The sequence below is a fragment of the Orcinus orca genome, chromosome 1 (genome assembly GCF_937001465.1).
Source record: "Orcinus orca chromosome 1, mOrcOrc1.1, whole genome shotgun sequence".
Classification (NCBI taxonomy): Eukaryota; Metazoa; Chordata; class Mammalia; order Artiodactyla; family Delphinidae; genus Orcinus; species Orcinus orca.
Window position 1 is genome coordinate 55,635,434 of NC_064559.1, and position 18,342 is coordinate 55,653,775.

Consider the following 18,342-nt stretch of genomic DNA (forward strand, 5'->3'; position numbering starts at 1 on the left):
TTGTCCTGCATCACAGGCCTGGTACTCAGCATACAAGCCCTCAGATCCCCTTCCGTCCCCATAGCCAGCACCTGGGCGTCTTGGTCAGGGGCTGTCCTTGGGCTGTAAGAACCTCTTTGGCCTGGCCCAGGGAGACAATGGACATTTATACCCTCCAAGGGCAGCCTTTCGTCCCAGTTGAGGTGTGGCTTACACTGTGTCCAGAAGACCCTGCAGGACTGAACCCATGTGACACCCCCAGGACCTTGCCTGATAATGTGTCTGGCTTGGGCTCCAACCTCCTGAGTCTCCCCTTCTCCCTGACAGGTTTTTCCTGGGAGCACTTCCCAGTAAGTCACTCTCATCTGAATTCTCACCTAAAGTCTGATTCTAGGGAACCCGAGCCAAGACACACTGAAGGTGAGGCCCTGAAGGACAAGGGACCTGATCTCACTCATCGTCGCCCCCAGGGCTGTGCCAGACACAACCCCTATCAGATGAAAACATTCATGAAGTCGATGATGTACCAAACTAGCTTGAGCTTAATTCTCAGCAACACAAACCTGATCAGAGAGTGAGGAGAGGTCTCTGCCCACCCCGCCCATACCCCATTTACAGGAGGTTCCACGGCTGCCCTTTGACTTTCTCCTTGGCCCTTCCAGGACAACTGGATTATATCCCTCACTGCAGTGGCCACGGCAACTTTAGCCTCGAGTCCTGCGGCTGCATCTGCGATCAAGGCTGGTTTGGCAAGAACTGCTCGGAGCCCTACTGCCCCCTAGGCTGCTCCAGTCGGGGCGTGTGTGTGGATGGCCAGTGCATCTGTGACAGCGAGTACAGCGGCGACGACTGCTCAGAGCTCCGGTGCCCGACAGACTGCAGCTCCCGGGGGCTGTGCGTGGACGGGGAGTGTGTCTGTGAAGAGGCCTACACTGGCGAGGGCTGCAGCGAGCTGAGGTGCCCTGGGGACTGTTCAGGGAAGGGGAGATGTACCAACGGTACCTGCCTGTGCCAGGAGGGCTACGCTGGTGAGGACTGCGGCCAGCAGTGGTGTCTGAACGCCTGCAGTGGGCGAGGACACTGCCAGGAGGGGATCTGTTTCTGTGAAGAGGGCTACCAGGGCCCTGACTGCTCGGCAGGTAGGGAGGGGAGCTCGGCGGGGCCTTTGTCAAGGGTGGTCCAGCAAACTGGCTGGAGGTGGGAAGAGAGATGGGAGGGAAGGTGAATTTTAGGCCGAAGAATTCCCAACTGGGTCATGTACACTTGCTTTCCAAGACAGCTGATTTCTTGAGTCAATCACAATTGACAAGGCAGATTTAAGGGGGGGAAGGGTGGAAACCAGAAAAGGTCAAGTTCAGGCTGAAAGCTGAATCATACCCCAAGACCGGAACAAAGTCAATGGTAATGATGCTGACAGCATTTCACTGTCCTTGAGATGGAAGAAAGCGGAGAGTCAGACCATGGCAACACCTTAGGCAAGGGACCACCCTAACTCAGCGGGCTTCCCAGAGCTCCACCTGCTCCAGAATATGCCCCTTGCCTGTTGCCATAGTCTGGGGACACGTCCTTTCACAGTGCTAGGGCATGCGATGGCGGTTAGTCTGTGATAGTCAGACTAGCAGGGCACTCTGGCTATTTTAGAGCTTGCATATTGCAAAGTGTTATTAATTTTTGAAATCATCTAGTGTCCACATGGATAAAAGTATTCATAGGCAAGGAATTACTTGTCACTAGGAATAAACTACTAAAGGCATCGAGCAACAACGCACGTTCTAACTATTAGTACAGCATATTAAAAGGTCACGAGTCGCTTTGTTCCAGATGACATAGCAAATTGGAACCAACCCCATATGTGTCTGCACCATGGAAACCAATCCAAAGGTGATGTCCCAAAAGGAGGACCTAAATCTATCAGTGGGAAAATACCAATATCTCACTGGAGATCATTTTCTTTTGCCTAAAATCAGATTATTGTCACTATCTCACCGTTATTGCTCATCTTCTGACTAAATCAGTGACTCTCACTGATAAATTTGTGTTTTAAACAGTACAGATTGAGTGATTGATCTTGATCTTTTCCATTTGTAGTTCAATCTGTAACAGTGGGCTCAGAGTGCTCATTGGGAAAATTGAAAATAAAAAATAACAACAAACGAACATTGTTAAGCTTTCTGATGGGTTGATTCTAGGAATTTTCTGATCAACCTTCTGACCTTGGTTTAAGGGGGAAATCCTGGGAGGCCAGCTTCACAAGCCTTTTATTCTTGAGCATCATCAATGATTCCCACCTAGGTACCAGACCAGTCAGACAAGTCTCCTGCACCTGCAACTTCAACCTAAAATTTTTTAAAAGATCGATGGCAACAACTAAAAGATAAACAATAACCCACTGCTTAGGAAAAAAAATATTTTCACGTTCTTCTATTTTTTTCCACAGTCAATGATTTCATTTAGCCTCCTAATTTTGTTTACTGAATATCTTACTGAAAATATAAATAGCTGTTATACCAGTTGTTCAGACGGAAAAGTCAAGCAGAAGTTAAGCTTCGTATCTCTGAATCCAAAGTCCTAGGTAATTGATGGGAAGAGGAGGCTGAAGCATGAGCCTATTCCCACCCACAGGACGAGGCTCCATGAGGCCCCATCAGAGGATGCTAAGGGTCCATTTGGGCCCTTTTCTATGTACGGCTATTCTGTAGTTCACATCCTTCTTAATAAAATTGATCTCTGTTGGGTTGTACATACTTCTCATGTTCTTGACCCCCCTTTTCCACAGGGATGGGTTCATTTGCAAACAGAATCTTAATCTGATCCAGGGTCCAAACTGAACTGGAGGTAAGCCCTTCTGGTCACGCAGGGAAGACTCAGGAGCTGCTAGCATATAACTACAACTGGGTTGAGCCCAAACCATGAGCACATGTTACCTCCAACACGTTACCTCTGTGCTGTTTGAGGAAGACTGCTGGACGCCCAGATAAATTACTTTACAGGTTCCCAAAGCATGTGAGGAGGGACAGTTGCATAATCTCCATCTGTTTCTATAGCAACCATGGAGCCACCACTGATTCAGCAGGTGCTGCTCTCAAGGCTTTCTTGTCTTTTAAACCAAATGCCATGGGTCTTTTCCAGAGAAGTAACTAGGTCATTATCTAAAGTGCTACTTCACTTGCTCTTTGTGAGAAGGCTCTAGGAGAGGGGCTGCTTATCCACTGCTTGACTTTTCTGGCCAGATGCACCCACTCCAGCATTACTGCTCCCCTCGCCAACAGCAGTGAGGAGAGGAAAGAAGAGAACGGGTAAGGTGAAAACATGGAGAGCCACAAAATGCACTTCTCCACAGGTCATTCTTTTCTCTCTGGCAAGGGCATGGAAAGTGGCTGCCCATTGTGTGGACTTCGTTCTGAGGCTCCTTAGGCCGCTAGAGCTTAAATGCAATTGAATAGAGTCGACAAGGCCACTCTATTTGACTCCCAGCCTTGATCGTTCTCATAGCGGGCCATGGGACCAGATCTCAACCTTTCTGCCTCTGTTCTCTGGCCCGGTAAAGACAATAGAACAAAAAAATTCATGAATATGAGCACTTAAAACAGGCTTTGAAAGAAGCTACTCTGGGCTTCTCATTTTACAAATTGAAAAAAGCAGCAGCCCTGAGAGACAGGAAGATTTTTCCACAGCCAGACAGCTAATTAATGGCAGGGCAAAAATAAGAACGCTGGTCTCCTACCAACTTCTAGCACTCTTTAATCCTCCCTGGGATGCTAAGTAGAGTGGAATCAGAAAATAAAAATTTTGAAAGCCACATACACAAAGAAATAGTCTTTTGACATGAAAGCTGAGCTCTGTCAAATGATAAAAAATATTAGGTGTTGGAGACGGGGTAAGGAAGCACGTCCAACCATTTGTCCACGCCTGCCCCCAGGGAAGGAGGTTTGGCCACAACTCCCTACAAAGCAACAGGATGAAAGAACAACCAGAGCAGGGGCTTGAAACAATCCAGAAAGCCGTTCCCTGGACTTCAGTCAGACCTGCAGAGATTCATCACCCTCAGCCTCTGCGTCTGCTAGCACTGCGGCCAGCCCAACCTTTGGCACCTGAAATCACTCGCTCCTCCGAGCGAGACACTTCATGGAACTAATTCCAACTGCTCTCACCACATATGTGCAAAATTGATGCGAGATCTAAAAAGTAAACAGCATGGCATCTTTGCAGATAAGCAACTCCAATTCCTCAAGCCGCAGTTTACTCCTTTTTAACTGCCTGCTCTTCCCCAAGTTCCCAACTTGGAGCCCCAAAGAAAGTAATACTAAGAATAATTCGCAGCCCCCCCCACCACACACACTAAATTCCTTGAATCAAGGCATACGGCTCTTTTACAGTTTGCTTTCTAGCAATACCATTTCATTTTATAAGAATTACTGACACCCAATGTACACAGCTGCTGCTAAGTTATAGGATGAAAGGTGATGGTCTCCTCCTTGGAGCCACCGCTCTCAAGAATGCTTCTCCCACAATCGACACCATTGCTTCTTTCTCATCATTACCACCACCAGGCTCAGGTCTCAAGATAAAAAACTTGCCAAGTGAAGTTGTCAAGATGAAAAAATCCTTCTGCACCTGTTTTTTACTTTAAAATCCCCAAATGCTCTGCTTGGATCATTCTCCTTCGTCGTGATTAGCTTTATTTTCTGGAGAAAGGCACTAAAAATGAATACACTGACTTGTCCCAAATGCCCTAAGAATTGCTGGTGACTTGAAATTTGGAATGGCTGTTTCTGTCACCATGACAGGAGGAGTCCCACACAGGAAACTTGGAATCAGCGTGTTGAATAACAAAAGGCAGGCCCTAGAGAAGCTTTCTTTTTTTTTTTTCTTGTTGTTGTGCTTTTGTTTTATTTATTTATTTATTTTTAACATCTTTATTGGAGTATAATTGCTTTACATTGTTGTGTTAGTTGATGCTGTATAACAAAGTGAATCAGCCATACGTATACATATATCCCCATGTCCCCTCCCTCTTGCGTCTCCCTCCCACCCTCCCTATCCCACCCCTCTAGGTGGTCACATGCACCGACCGGATCTCCCTGTGCTATGCAGCTGCTTCCCACTAGCTATCTATTTTACATTTGGTAGTGTATATATGTCCATGCCACTCTCTCACTTCGTCCCAGCTTACCCTTCCCCCTCCCCGTGTCCTCAAGTCCATTCTCTGTGTCTGCATCTTTACTCCTGTTCGGCCCCTAGGTTCTTCAGAACCATTTTTTTTTTTTAGATTCCATATATATGTGTTAGCAAACGGTATTTGTTTTTCTCTTTCTGACTTACTTCACTCTGTATGATAGACTCTAGGTCCATCCACCTCACTACAAATAACTCAATTTTGTTTGTTTTTATGGCTGAGTAATATACCATTGTATATATGCCACATCTTCTTTATCCATTCATCTGTCGATGGACACTAAGGTTGCTTCCATGTCCTGGCTATTGTAAATAGTGCTGCAATGAACACTGTGGTACATGACTTTTTGAATTATGGTTTTCTCAGGATATATGTCCAGTAGTGGGATTGCTGGGTCATATGACAGTTCTATTTTTAGTTTTTTAAGGGACCTCCATACTGTTCTCCATAGTGGCTCTATCAATTTACATTCCCACCAGCAGTGCAAGAGTGTTCCCTTTTCTCCACACCCTCTCCAGCATTTATTGTTTATAAATTTTTTGGATGAATGGCCATTCTGACTGGCATGAGGTGATACCTCATTGTAGTTTTGATTTGCATTTCTCTGATGATTAGTGATGTTAAGCATTCTTTCATGTGTTTGTTGGCAGTCTGTATATCTTCTTTGGAGAAATGTCTATTTAGGTCTTCTGCCCATTTTTGGATTGGGTTGTTTGTTTTTTGATATTGAGCTGCATGAGCTGCTTGTATATTTTGGAGATTAATCCTTTGTCAGTTGCTTCATTTGCAAATATTTTCTCCCATTCTGAGGGTTGTCTTTTCATCTTGTTTATGGTTTCCTTTGCTGTGCAAAAGCTTTTATGTTTCATTAGGTCCCATTTGTTTATTTTTGTTTTTATTTCCATTTCTCTAAGAGGTGGGTCAAAAAGGATCTTGCTGTGATGTATGTCATAGAGTGTTCTGCCTATGTTTTCCTCTAAGAGTTTGATAGTGTCTGCCCTTACATTTAGGTCTTTAATCCATTTTGAGTTTATTTTTGTGTATGGTGTTAGGGAGTGTTCTAATTTCATTCTTTTACATGTAGCTGTCCAGTTTTCCCAGCATCACTTATTGAAGAGGCTGTCTTTTCTCCATTGTATATTCTTGCTTCCTTTATCAGAGATAAGGTGACCGTATGTGCGTGGGTTTATCTCTGGGCTTTCTATCCTGTTCCATTGATCTATATTTCTGTTTTTGTGCCAGTACCATACTGTCTTGATTACTGTAGCTTTGTAGTATAGTCTGAAGTCAGGGAGCCTGATTCCTCCAGCTCCGTTTTTCTTTCTCAAGATTGCTTTGGCTATTTGGGGTCTTTTGTGTTTCCATACAAATTGTGAAATTTTAGAGAATCCTTCTTAAAAGAAGTTTCTTACCTCTAGGATAAGCACCAGTCTGGAATTGGTATCCTAAACGATAGTCTGAATTATTCACTGATGTAGTTTATTTTTGAGGGCTGTGTATAAATGAAGGAAAGCATCTGGTACAATCAGTGACCCATCCTACAAATTGTAGGGGAAAGAACACATTAAGTATAGATCTTGGTTTGATAATCAGCTCAGCTATGACCCAACTCCCTTACTTTTGGCAAGTCCTTTAGCCTGGGTCTCAGTTTCTCCATTTGTTAAGTTGGGATAATTATATCTACCCAATCTACCTCATAGAGCTGCAATTAAAGGATTTTTTTTTAAAGTCTAGTTAGATGGTTTATCTAAACATGTTTTATAGACTGAAATGCTATGCAAATATAAAGTGGTATCGTACACTGGCTTAGAGATTCTAGAAGCATTGTGCCTGGGTTCAAATCCTAGCTTCTGTGTTTGCTGACTCTGTGACTCAGTTTTCTTCTCTATAAAACAGGGGTAAAAATAATACCAATTCCATAGTGTTGGTGAGAGGGTGAAATAAGAAAATCTATGTCAGAATGTATAGCATTGTCCTTGGTGCATAATAAATGCTCTATATAACCATGCAAAATACTGATAGTTGTATATACCAACTCTTCTTTCCCTGGTCCAGGAGTCATCTGGTATGCATTATACAGGCTACCCCAAAGATCTTAGTGCAATTCAAAGCTTTCATCATGCCAGAGTTAGAAATGATATATGCTTATAAACAATCATTTGAAAGTTTGATTATTTAAATTTCATTTACATTCATCTAGTTTTATAAATTCTAAAAAAATAAATTAAAAATTTTTTTTGTTTTGGTCAACATTTGCCATCTTTAATCAGAGGAAGCTCTGCTATCTAGATTGTTTTATACCATTCACAATTTGGGGCAAAAGCAATCAAAGCATATGCCCAACATTGTAAATATATGTTCCTAATTTCCATCTTATGAGTCCTCATTTACACCTCTGTCAAGAATTTGAGGCTGAGCACCACAGGGAGCGCAGGCACCTTCTTTTCACATGGCCCTGTGACTAGCAGCTGCCTCAGTCCTCTGCTCTTGTAAAGGTGAAAGAGTGAGAATTCTCAGAGGAGAAATTCAATACCAATGACAACTTTTAAACTAACCAAAACCTCCACTGCATATAAATTTATAAGTTAATTATGACTATTTAAATACTGGCCTGATCTTCGAGTTAATCTATGGGCAGGTCCAATTACAGGTATACTGGCATTAATCCTAATTGATCTTAAAGTTTCAGTCATTTAATACCCCCACTACTGGTGAATCTTCACTTCCCAAGGGAACCATACATGAAAGGCTATTTCAATGAGGTTTAGTTTTTGGTGATTCTCTGAATAGCATTTGAAAAGTAGAACAAGAGAGAAAAGCAAAGCCCTCAAGTATGCTCCTTTCTCATCATCCCCAAAATCAAGGCTAATAAAATTTGTTTAACACGAGTTACATTTCTTTCAAAACTTAAACAGTCTCCTTTTAACAGGGAAAATAAAGTGTTATTGAATGTCTTCATCAGTCCATGGTATCTAGGATTTACTGTTTTGGCTTCTTGTATTTTGCAATATAACCAGGAATAAGCCTTTATTTCCACTTGCCAAATCAAATACTGGCTCCCAGGGTAATCTGGTAACAATAATTTATTAAACTACCAAAAATATTAGCCAATGTATGCTGTTAAATATCTAACAACTAGATCTCTGAGGGAAAAAATAAAAAGCCCCACTTTGTAGCATTTGCCAACTTCCATGGTGTAAATACTCCCTCTGTGGCCAATTTCAAACTACCAACATGAAGTCACTAAATGTAGAGTTGGAAACAGCTGTGCATTAGCACACTGTTACATAGTATTTCTACCAGAGAGATACAACACATGTAAATTGACTCAAGGGCATAGATAATAGTAAAATGTAGTGAAGTAATTTGCCAGTGATGAGTTTGGAGTATTCATAATTTTGTTTTTAAGATAATTTACTTAATTGTAAGTTAATACTGAGTACAATTTAATCTTTAATAATGACTATTTAAAACTGTCTTGCAAAATTCGACAATCAACTTTCCTGAGCCAGTAGAAGCCGGCTCCAGCACACCACTAACTCACGGCCCTATAGGGATGGGAGTACTGAGCACAGAAAAGATAAGAACCTGCCTGCAAAGGGAATTACCAATCACTCAAAGGCAATGAGCTGAGCAGAATATACAGACAGGGCATGTGGGGTGAGATGTGAGGAAGGAAGTTGGGTCCAGGATGGGGAAGGCAGTCCTCTGAGCTCATGCTATCTGTGTATTGCCTCCTGGTAGTTGCCCCTCCAGAGGACTTGCGAGTGGCTGGTATCAGCGACAGGTCCATTGAGCTGGAATGGGACGGGCCGATGGCAGTGACGGAATATGTGATCTCTTACCAGCCGATGGCCCTGGGGGGCCTCCAGCTCCAGCAGCGGGTGCCTGGAGATTGGAGTGGTGTCACCATCTCGGAGCTGGAGCCAGGTCTCACCTACAACATCAGCGTCTACGCTGTCATTAGCAACATCCTCAGCCTTCCCATCACGGCCAAGGTGGCCACCCGTACGTACCATTTCCCCATCCTGTTTCATTCTTCTTTTCTCCTACAGGAGACCATGGGCATTCATGATAGTAGTGTCTTTTCTTAATTCTTCAGGGATGCCTGCAATAATCATTGCTCTTGAGGGGAAGGGCTTCCAACGTGACCCACTTAGGAAAGGGTACCTCATTAAAAAGGCACTTCCAAAAATGAGTTTCCAAATCTAGGCAACCCCTATCAATTATAGAACCAAAAGGACAAAAAGTACTTTAATTATTGAGTTCTGACTTGTTATAAGCTAGCCTGATTAGAAGTCAGGGAAAGTATGAGACTTATATAGACTTCAAATCTAGTTAGAGACTAGAAACCAGGAGATATGAGATAGGATGTATAATAAGCAAGTGTAAATGGTATGTTACAGATGGTAAGTGTATAACAGAGTGGAAAAAAAAATCTTATTTAAAACCACAACTGAAAACTCCCACCTCTCCTCATAGCATATTTCTTCGTGATCGTTTATTTAGTAAAATATCCTGATAGTCCATTTTGATTATAAACGTTGAGGCTCTAAAGCATCGTCTAGAAAGACAACGGGGTAAAAGAGAGACAGACAGACACAGACACACACTAAACTCTTCTCCATGAGAAACGGAAGTGTTCTATTTATAACAGAGAAACTGCTATAGGTATGTATCTATATTTTGTATGTTTATTTAAGCACAGAAAATTTTTTGAAAATTGCATGCCAACTATTAACATTGACTACATCGAAGAGCAGAATAAGAAAGAGATGGGAAGGGGCTGCTATTTAGTTTTCTTTTTACACCTCCGAATTCTTCAATTATCTTTCCAACACCACTTGTCCAGCTCTCAAATGCCAGCTGGGTGTCCAACAATCCAGTTCAATTCAGTTCAGTATCTATCCACCTGGAGTTAGCATCAGATCCCACAAGCTAAGTCCTCAGTCTCACAGGGCCTCCACGTCAGTTGCCTTCACAAGTCCCAGGTTGTCACCAGGACTTCTGACTGACCAGCTATAAATTTAAGGACTTCCCACAACCCCTGCTTACTTTTGGTAATTCCTTAGAACTCACAGAGCTTTACTCTCTATTACCAGTTTCTTATAAAGGATACAACTCAGGAACAACCAAATGGAAGACATGCATAGGGTGAAGTATGGGGTGTGGAGTTTTCCACGTTCTTTCTGGACAAGCACCCTTCTCAGTACCTCCATGTGTTCACCCACCCAGGAGCCCTCTGAACCCCGTCGTTTAGGGTTTTTTTTATGGAGGTTTCATTACACAGGCATGACTGACGAAACCATTAGCCATTGGTGATTAACTCAAGTCAGCCCCTTTCCCCTCCCTGGAGGTTGGGAGGTGGGGCTGAAAGTTCCAACCCTCTCTCTAAATCATGCCTGGGTTTTTCTGCAGACCAGCCATCTAGGAGGTCCCAACTACCAGTTATCTCATAATCATACAAAAGATACTCTTATCACTCTGGGAATTCCTAGGGTTTTGGGAGCTGTGTGCCAGGACAAAGACCAAATACTTATTTTTTATTACATAATGCAGAGAATTTAGCAGTAGCAGGAAATGGGAACAAGATGTGACCATGAAACATAAGCCCCTGGGTTGGTAAATGGGACTTATCACCAAATATGGGATGAGAGATCTGAGCCCATTTTATGTAGCTCTTAAATGACAAGATGGTATCTGGGTAACAAATGTCATGAAAGTTCAGAATAAGAAGAGGTTGAAGTAGGAAGAGTTGGCTTTGAAGTCTTCATGGAGGCCCAGGGACTTGAGTTGTGCTTTGAAGGATGTAAGCACAGGGGCAAGCAGAGGGAAAAGGATTTAAGAAGTCATTTTGTCCCCTTGCTTTTCAGGTGACAAAGATCCTGTTATAATATTGGACTCCCCCTATGAATGCTGCCTTTTTTTAAATATGCCTGTAATTATCACTGTTTATATTTGACCTTTTTCTTCAACTCCTCTCGTGCCTGAGAACTAATTTAAAATATTTGCAATGATTGTGTAGAGAGGCAGGTCACCATCTGCCGCTTTTCCCACCTTGCTCCAGGATGGGTCAGCTCAGCAAGAGCCTGGCCCGACTCCCAGGCGTCTCTTCTCTGATCCACGTGCACATGCCGTGACGAGGTTTCCATCTCCCATGGCCTTTATTACACCAATTCAGGGCATCCCCTCAGGCAAGCTCCCAGGTGACAAGGACAGAATCATGTAAGCTCCCCTGACACGCCTTCAAGTGGGTTCAGAATCAGCCCTGCCTTTCACCAAGAAGCGTGAGGAAGCTTCCAAACAGGAAGGATGAGAATCTGTCAATTTTCCAATGGGAATATCCCAGGAGAGGCACAGCTGAAATGGGAGCAGGCTCGCTGGAGAACTGAGAAAAGTCGTGCTGTCGCATTTCAGGGCTGGTAATTGGAACTCCATTAGGACAAGCATACTTCCACCTGTGCCTGTGCGTGTGCGTGTGCGTGTGCGTGTGCGTGTGCGTGTGTGTGTGTGTGTGTTGTTGGGGAGGGGGCCGGGGGGGAGGGTGTAGGGAATGGAAAAAGAGGGAGATAAGCAGAGGAACTAAAAATGAGACACATGAGGCAAAGGTGAGTGAAGGAGAGAAGGGAGAGAGAATGAAGGAACAGCTGGAGAAAAGAAGAAGCTAGTGGAGTGAGAGTGAAAACCCCAGTATCTACTACTGTCCCTTGATTATGCCCTTGCTTTGCTTGTATACATGAAATGGAAATTTCAGACCATCCTAGACGATTTGAGCTAAACGAGATAGTCTTAGGGCACATCACGTGATCGAGAAAAGCATTCCAGACTATATTCTGAAGTTGGCTTCCTCCACGTCTTTCATTACTCTCTCTGTGCCACGGTTTCCTGGGTGTGAAATGGAAACAGTGATGTTAGCCTTTATATTGTCTCTCGGGAACCCTTAAAGCCTCTGAAGACAGTGTTCAGTTTCTCTGAAAAAGGCACTATGTTAAATGCCAAGATTCACCACCTTAGTAAGGAAAGGAAAGTGTGTTTTTTTATTTTAATAGTAACCTATTATGTAACAGAAAGCATAAAAAAGTATTTATTAGGTTATGTTTGTTAACTTTATTCATATCTTCGCCCACACTGAGTGCCAAGACCACAGTGACATGGGCTGATCCCTTACCTGGAACCCACCACCTCTGTAATGAGATTGGGATAGCCTGCCCATCACACGCCACCACACCCATGGCGTGGAGGGAGCCCCAGGTAATGCTCTCTGCCCCTGCCAGGGAGAGCCATGACATGGTCACCCACATTGCTGTGTTCCAGATCTCTCCACTCCTCAAGGGCTACGATTCAAGACAATCACAGAGACCACCGTGGAGGTGCAGTGGGAGCCCTTCTCATTCTCCTTCGATGGGTGGGAGATCAGCTTCATTCCAAAGGTAACCCTCACCTGTCAGACTGCCGAACAGCCTTATTTGGGGTATTCATACCCTCAACTTGGAATCGGGGCAGCAAAAAAGGCACTCCCCCCAATCTCTCTCTCCATGCCATCAGGACACAAAGGGGCATTTTGTGGGTATATGGGCTACAGAACATTTCTTTCATAAAGGCTTGGTAAGGACTGAGTAATGGCCCTGAGCCTGGCACCTGAGCCTTGGGTGACAAGAGAATGAGGAAGCAGCCACCAGCCCCAGCTCTCTGTTCAGAAAGCTCTAGGGTTTAGCAAGCTGTCATTTTAGCAAGTCTGAAAACTGAGACCTTCAAAAAGTTGGGGTGTCTCTTTAGGACATAAGAAAAGCCAAACTGAATCGGTCTTACAATCAACCCACAGCTTCCTTCTGTGCCGACAGATGCCCCAAAAGTCAGCTTGCATGGCTTCAGTCTCTAAAGGTCAGAGATGTAACACAAAAACACCTTTCATAACCTATTCATTGAGAAAATTTTTCCTTAAGCAAATTATATTATTAGTCTTTGAGTTAAAAATTATCCCAAGATTCCTTTCCATTCATCAAAGCAGTATTTTATTTTATTAACCCTAAAACTACTTTTCTAAGGTGCCAGAGGCGCCTGACTAGTTCTAGTTTTCCAGGATTTATTAACGCCACTGATGGTTTCCCTAACTATACCACTCATAAGGGTATAATGTTTAATCATAGTCCTTTCCTCTGTCTTCATCTTTCAATATCAAAGAGGATTTTTTCAGTCATTCATCAGACTTAGTGACAGATGACACATTTTTGGCCAATGACTATGATTTCACCATTGTTTTACTTCAAAATTCTTAGAGGCATGGACTGTTGGGACTGATGACCCTTCATTTTATATCTAGTTTGTTTAGTTTATAAAGACTAAGACTCAGTGAACTTAAATGATTTCAGACACCTAGTTGGTGGCAGGCTTAAAAGAAGAATTGGGTCTCCACTTCCTATTCCAGGGCTCTGTCCACTTCTCTTATGTGGATATAGTCATGCCATGGCAAGCTAAACACATCGAAGCAGACATTCTCTACACATATGTTCTTATATGTCTTATCTGCATTAAAATGGCCAGTAAAGTATGGTGGGCAATTGGATTTATAACAGGGCAGAGAGAATCATGTCACTCTGTCACTCAGGCAGGAAAAAAACCAATGCCAGGTTTGCCTGTTTTATATCCGATATGTAAAACTCTAAGAGTGGGGCTAGCCAGGGCATGCCAAGGTCAAATATACAGCCACAGAGAATAGCTGTATCATCTGTAGGTTGAGGCCAGTGGGAGGTCACGCTGATTTATAAAAGTGTGGCTATAAATTACATAATAGGGCACTCCAGGTGACATGACCAGAGACCAAAGAATAGTGGAGAAGTGCAGTGCCACAAAAAAGAGCCCTCTTGTCGCCTCCATTTCCAGAGGCACACAGAGAAAATGTATAATAATAGGCAAACAGACAGACAGACAGGTGGGTAGAAAGATACAAAATCCTGGACCCAGCATCATCAAGTTGATCTTTTTCATTTCCTCTTCCACCAACTTGTCTCTTTCTTCTCTCCTTTGTATTATTCTTTGTTCTACCCCTTTTCTCTTCCTTGTGCTTCACAGCTGGTTGTGTCACGGATTCCTAACTCATCTGGGTAATAAGACAATGACAGACTTGCAGCCAGTGTAACACCATGACAAACTCCAGATACAGCAAAATAATAGCTCCGGCTCATTAAAAAACTGGGAATGTCTTAGTTTGAAACATGTTGTCATGTACATAAAGATGTTTACACACATACATACACAACTAGACTCTTCTAAATAGCCAAGGGCATGCTCACCATGATAAATGCCAAAAACTCTCATAGATGGTAAGCACCAGACATTTCATTTTTGGCAAGAGCCAATCTACATCACCTCATAACTAATTTTTATTGGCAAACTCAGTAGACTCAGGAGAGGCCAAAGAAATGTTCTTGAAAATTGGTTCTCCGTTTGCCAAATCCTCATAGAGTGGTGGCATTCTTCTTGATCCTGCTGGGAGTCATTCCTGGCCCCAGACCCTCAGCTGTCAGCCTGGAGGGCAGAGAAGTGGTCCCCATCTTTAATTCATAGTCAGTGTCCCACACATTTCCCTCCCATTGATTTCCTCTTTTGCTTTCTCTGCTTCTCCCTTCCCCCCTCCCCACCCCTGCCCTGCAGAACAATGAAGGAGGGGTGATTGCCCAGCTCCCCAGTGATGTTACATCCTTCAACCAGACGGGATTAAAGCCTGGGGAGGAATATACTGTCAATGTGGTGGCTCTGAAAGAGCAAGCCCGGAGCCCCCCTACCTCGGCCAGCGTCTCCACTGGTGAGTGCCCCCAACCTTTCACTTTATGGCTAACCATTAGGTCACTCAGGAAAAACTGCAGACGCACCCAGGAAGTAGAGAGACAAAGGGGTGCTAGGATTTCTCCCACAGCTGAGATTAATTTGGGTACCTGGAGACGGAGCTACTCGACCAGATGCTTGGCCGAACGTCTTCCTTATCCTTGCAAGCACAAAAATCTGCAAGAGTATTCTACGGGGAAATTCTTTGTTAGGATCTCCAGTGTATGTCTTCTGATCTTACTCACTGAGAGGCCTTGTTTGTCAGCCCCTAGTATCTTGAGCTTTGGAGCCAGCAAGAGCTAATTCACTCTTATTTATTGTGAGATTTGCAGAAAGTCATTTGACCTTCCCAAACCTTGATTCATTTGACAATGATGAACTTCATAGAAATGACATGAGGATTAAATCAGATAAAGCACACAAAGTGATTAGCACTGTGTCAATGACAGTGAGTGCTCGAGAGCTGGTGTGTATACATACACTCAGAGAACACTTTTAGAAGTGAGAGCGGGAAACGTCGTTCAAAACCAGTAATTGTGGGTTGGGTCACTGTTCAAGGTGATGACTTAAGTTGATTATTATTTCACCCCCGCAGTGCCTCTCATGCAAGACCATTATATTTCTAGGTTTGATTAATTAACTGTATCGCATTTTGCTTTATTGTTTCCTTAGCTGACAAACGATGCTGTAAATTAACGATTATGATGCATGTGTGTGTGCCCTCACGAAGAATTTCTCAGAAGTTATAAATAGCTTCTGGTATCATTTTTGGCCCTCATTTTATTGATGGGAGAGTTGAAACTCGAAGGTTAAGCAATGGTCCCTGTTAGTAACAAGAGACTGAGGTAGGCGAATATCGGTACAGCTTTATTTTTCATGAACAGAAACTGACACCTAAGAAAACCAGTCATGAGTGCAGGACAAAGGCCAAGTTGGCCAGAAAAGGGAATCACAACACTATATAATGAGCCCATGTTTATGGATTAGTGATTCATACTTTGTTAATTGGATCCAAACTAAACAGCATCAGGTGCTGAGGCTTATGCTCAGACTAGAAAACACTGGTTTAAAACTACTGTGGCATTAGATTATGCTCTATTAGAGCACCGGTTTTCCAGGGCCACGCCTCAAGGCAAGGAGGAAGTGGAGATGCAGGTCTCTAATTACTCCCACTCCCATGCCCCTCACACCCTCCAACCGAGGCAGCTCCACTTTTGTCTGTTTTATGTTTTGTACAATCATTTAAGATTTTGTTCTTTTAAAAAAGAATATTAGCCCTCTCCTCCCCCAAAGGCTTTAAAACCACTATATTAATCCAAATACATTTTAGAAGAAACGCTATAGCCCTAAAGTCTAAAAGTACTCTGGACACCAGTGTCCAGGAATCTCTCCAGACACCAGTGGCCCGAGTTTTTCCCCAGTTCTGCTTCCCAAGGTTATGCTGGACCCTGAAGGGTTGATTTGTTAACACGTGTAGATTCTCCTCTTCTGATGCGGAATGTTTCAGGGTCCCCAAATCACTTCTGTGATTTGATATTAAGAAAGTATTAGTAGGAAAAAAAAAAAAAAGCTAGAAGGAGCTGGTTCATGAGAGGGCAGAGAAGAACATTACAGAGGGAGGATGCTTTTCTTCCAAAGTACTGACAGCACTTAGAGAAGACAGTCCAACTCTGCTTTAGTCTTCTACTTAAAACCACATTTTGACAACATTTGCAGTATTTTTTGGTTTGGAATTTCCTTAAGATTAAAATTAAAAGTTCCAGATCTAGTCATCTGTGGTAAAGCCAGGCAGAATTTTTTCAATTAAGAAAAAAACTCCTAGTTCATATTTTGGGATTGTGTACAGAATTACGAAGAAATGGAAAGACAAATATTTATTCCAGTTTACTTTTTGAGTAGGATGTGTGTTTGTTTAAAAATTAGGGCCTAACTTGAAAGTAAGCTGATACCTCCTTGACTGGAATGGGACATGGTTACCCAATGGCCAACTGAAGGGCCGAATCCAAGGACGGCTGCAGAAAAGATGGTTGGCTCCCAGCCCTGTCTGCTGTTTTTAAGAAACGATTGTTTAATTATTTCCCTACGCTTATGTCTGACCCACACCAACCCCCTGCTGCTAAGCTCTGAGTCCTCATCAGGCACGCAGGCTGGCTTCTTCCAGGCAGGCCATTTTGGGAATTCAAATTACAAGACCTCCTGCAGCCAGAGTCCTCGGTGCTACACAGTCACATTTTAATATGAGCAATCATTATGATTAGGATTTGGGGACTTAAAAGAGCTGATGGACAAAAGCCTTACATGGTCATTTGAGTTTTGGTGACATCTTTTTTTTTTTTTTCAAGAAGCTCCAATTCATTGAAATGCTTCACTTTCTTTCTTATGCATATAGAGAGTCATCTATTTACTTCATTTACTCAACACCCATTTACTGAGTGTCTACTATGTTTCAAGCACTATGCTTATTCAGCAGTTAGGAGATAATTTCCTCCGTCTCATTATTAAATTAAATGGAATTAAAAAGGCCCAAGTTACCTAAAACCACTAAACACAGCGTGCAGAAAAGAAAACATCTGGATATATTCTGTTAAATCTCATTATTACTCCAAATATGAAAAACAGAACTTCACTTTCACTCCAAACCAGGTGGCACCAAACCCAAAATGGTCTGGTGATTTTCATTTTGGCTGGTGACAGACCAAAACTCCTAAGATGCTTAACAGAGAACAGGACTGGGCTACACCCAGAAGGAGGGTGGGGTACCCAGCGAAAGGCCCAACTCAGAAAGAGAGAGAGGCTCCAAGTCAGGCTGAGACAGTCCTGAGGGAGACACTCCATTCTGGAGACAGACGAGGAGGTGGTCCAGTGCAGACTGGTTAAAAAAAACAGAAAACAGTCTTCGTCAAGACTCCCTGGTAACAAGGGAAAAACACTTTCTTAAACTAGCTGTAGCAAAAAAGATAATTTACTGGAAGGACACAGAGTGTCTTATGAAACCCCAGGGCCAGAAATGCATCTGAGTCTCACAAAAGACTTGAACCAAAAACTGGACAGTCAAGAACCGAGTTATTCTCTATACCTTTCTAGAAGCGCCACAAGGTCACTCACTTCTGCTTCTCTCTGTGTATTTGCTCCTAAAATTCTGCACCCAGTTCCAGTATGTGTGTGACTGGGGGAGGGGTTCCCCACACCAAGCAATTCTCTGCAACACCAGCTGGGTGTCCTACCATTCAACTCAATTCCAACACATCTACCCGGAGAGAGCATCGGATTCCACAGGTTGGAGGGCTCAGTCCCACAAGACTACCCTCCACTTCAGATGCCAATCACGAGTCCAGGTTGTCACCCGTGCTTCTGACTGACCAGCT

General features: G+C 43.2%; 1 protein-coding gene across 1 annotated transcript in view; it reads left to right on the plus strand.

Annotated features, from left to right (window-relative positions):
• Nucleotides 1–18,342, plus strand: part of TNR (tenascin R) — a 414,120-nt gene that overhangs the window by 332,640 nt on the left and 63,138 nt on the right. The window contains exons 4-7 of the mRNA XM_049715362.1: nucleotides 642–1,118; nucleotides 8,900–9,163; nucleotides 12,470–12,585; nucleotides 14,807–14,957. Coding sequence (XP_049571319.1) covers nucleotides 642–1,118; nucleotides 8,900–9,163; nucleotides 12,470–12,585; nucleotides 14,807–14,957 — 1,008 coding nt within the window. The remainder of the gene's footprint in view (nucleotides 1–641; nucleotides 1,119–8,899; nucleotides 9,164–12,469; nucleotides 12,586–14,806; nucleotides 14,958–18,342) is intronic.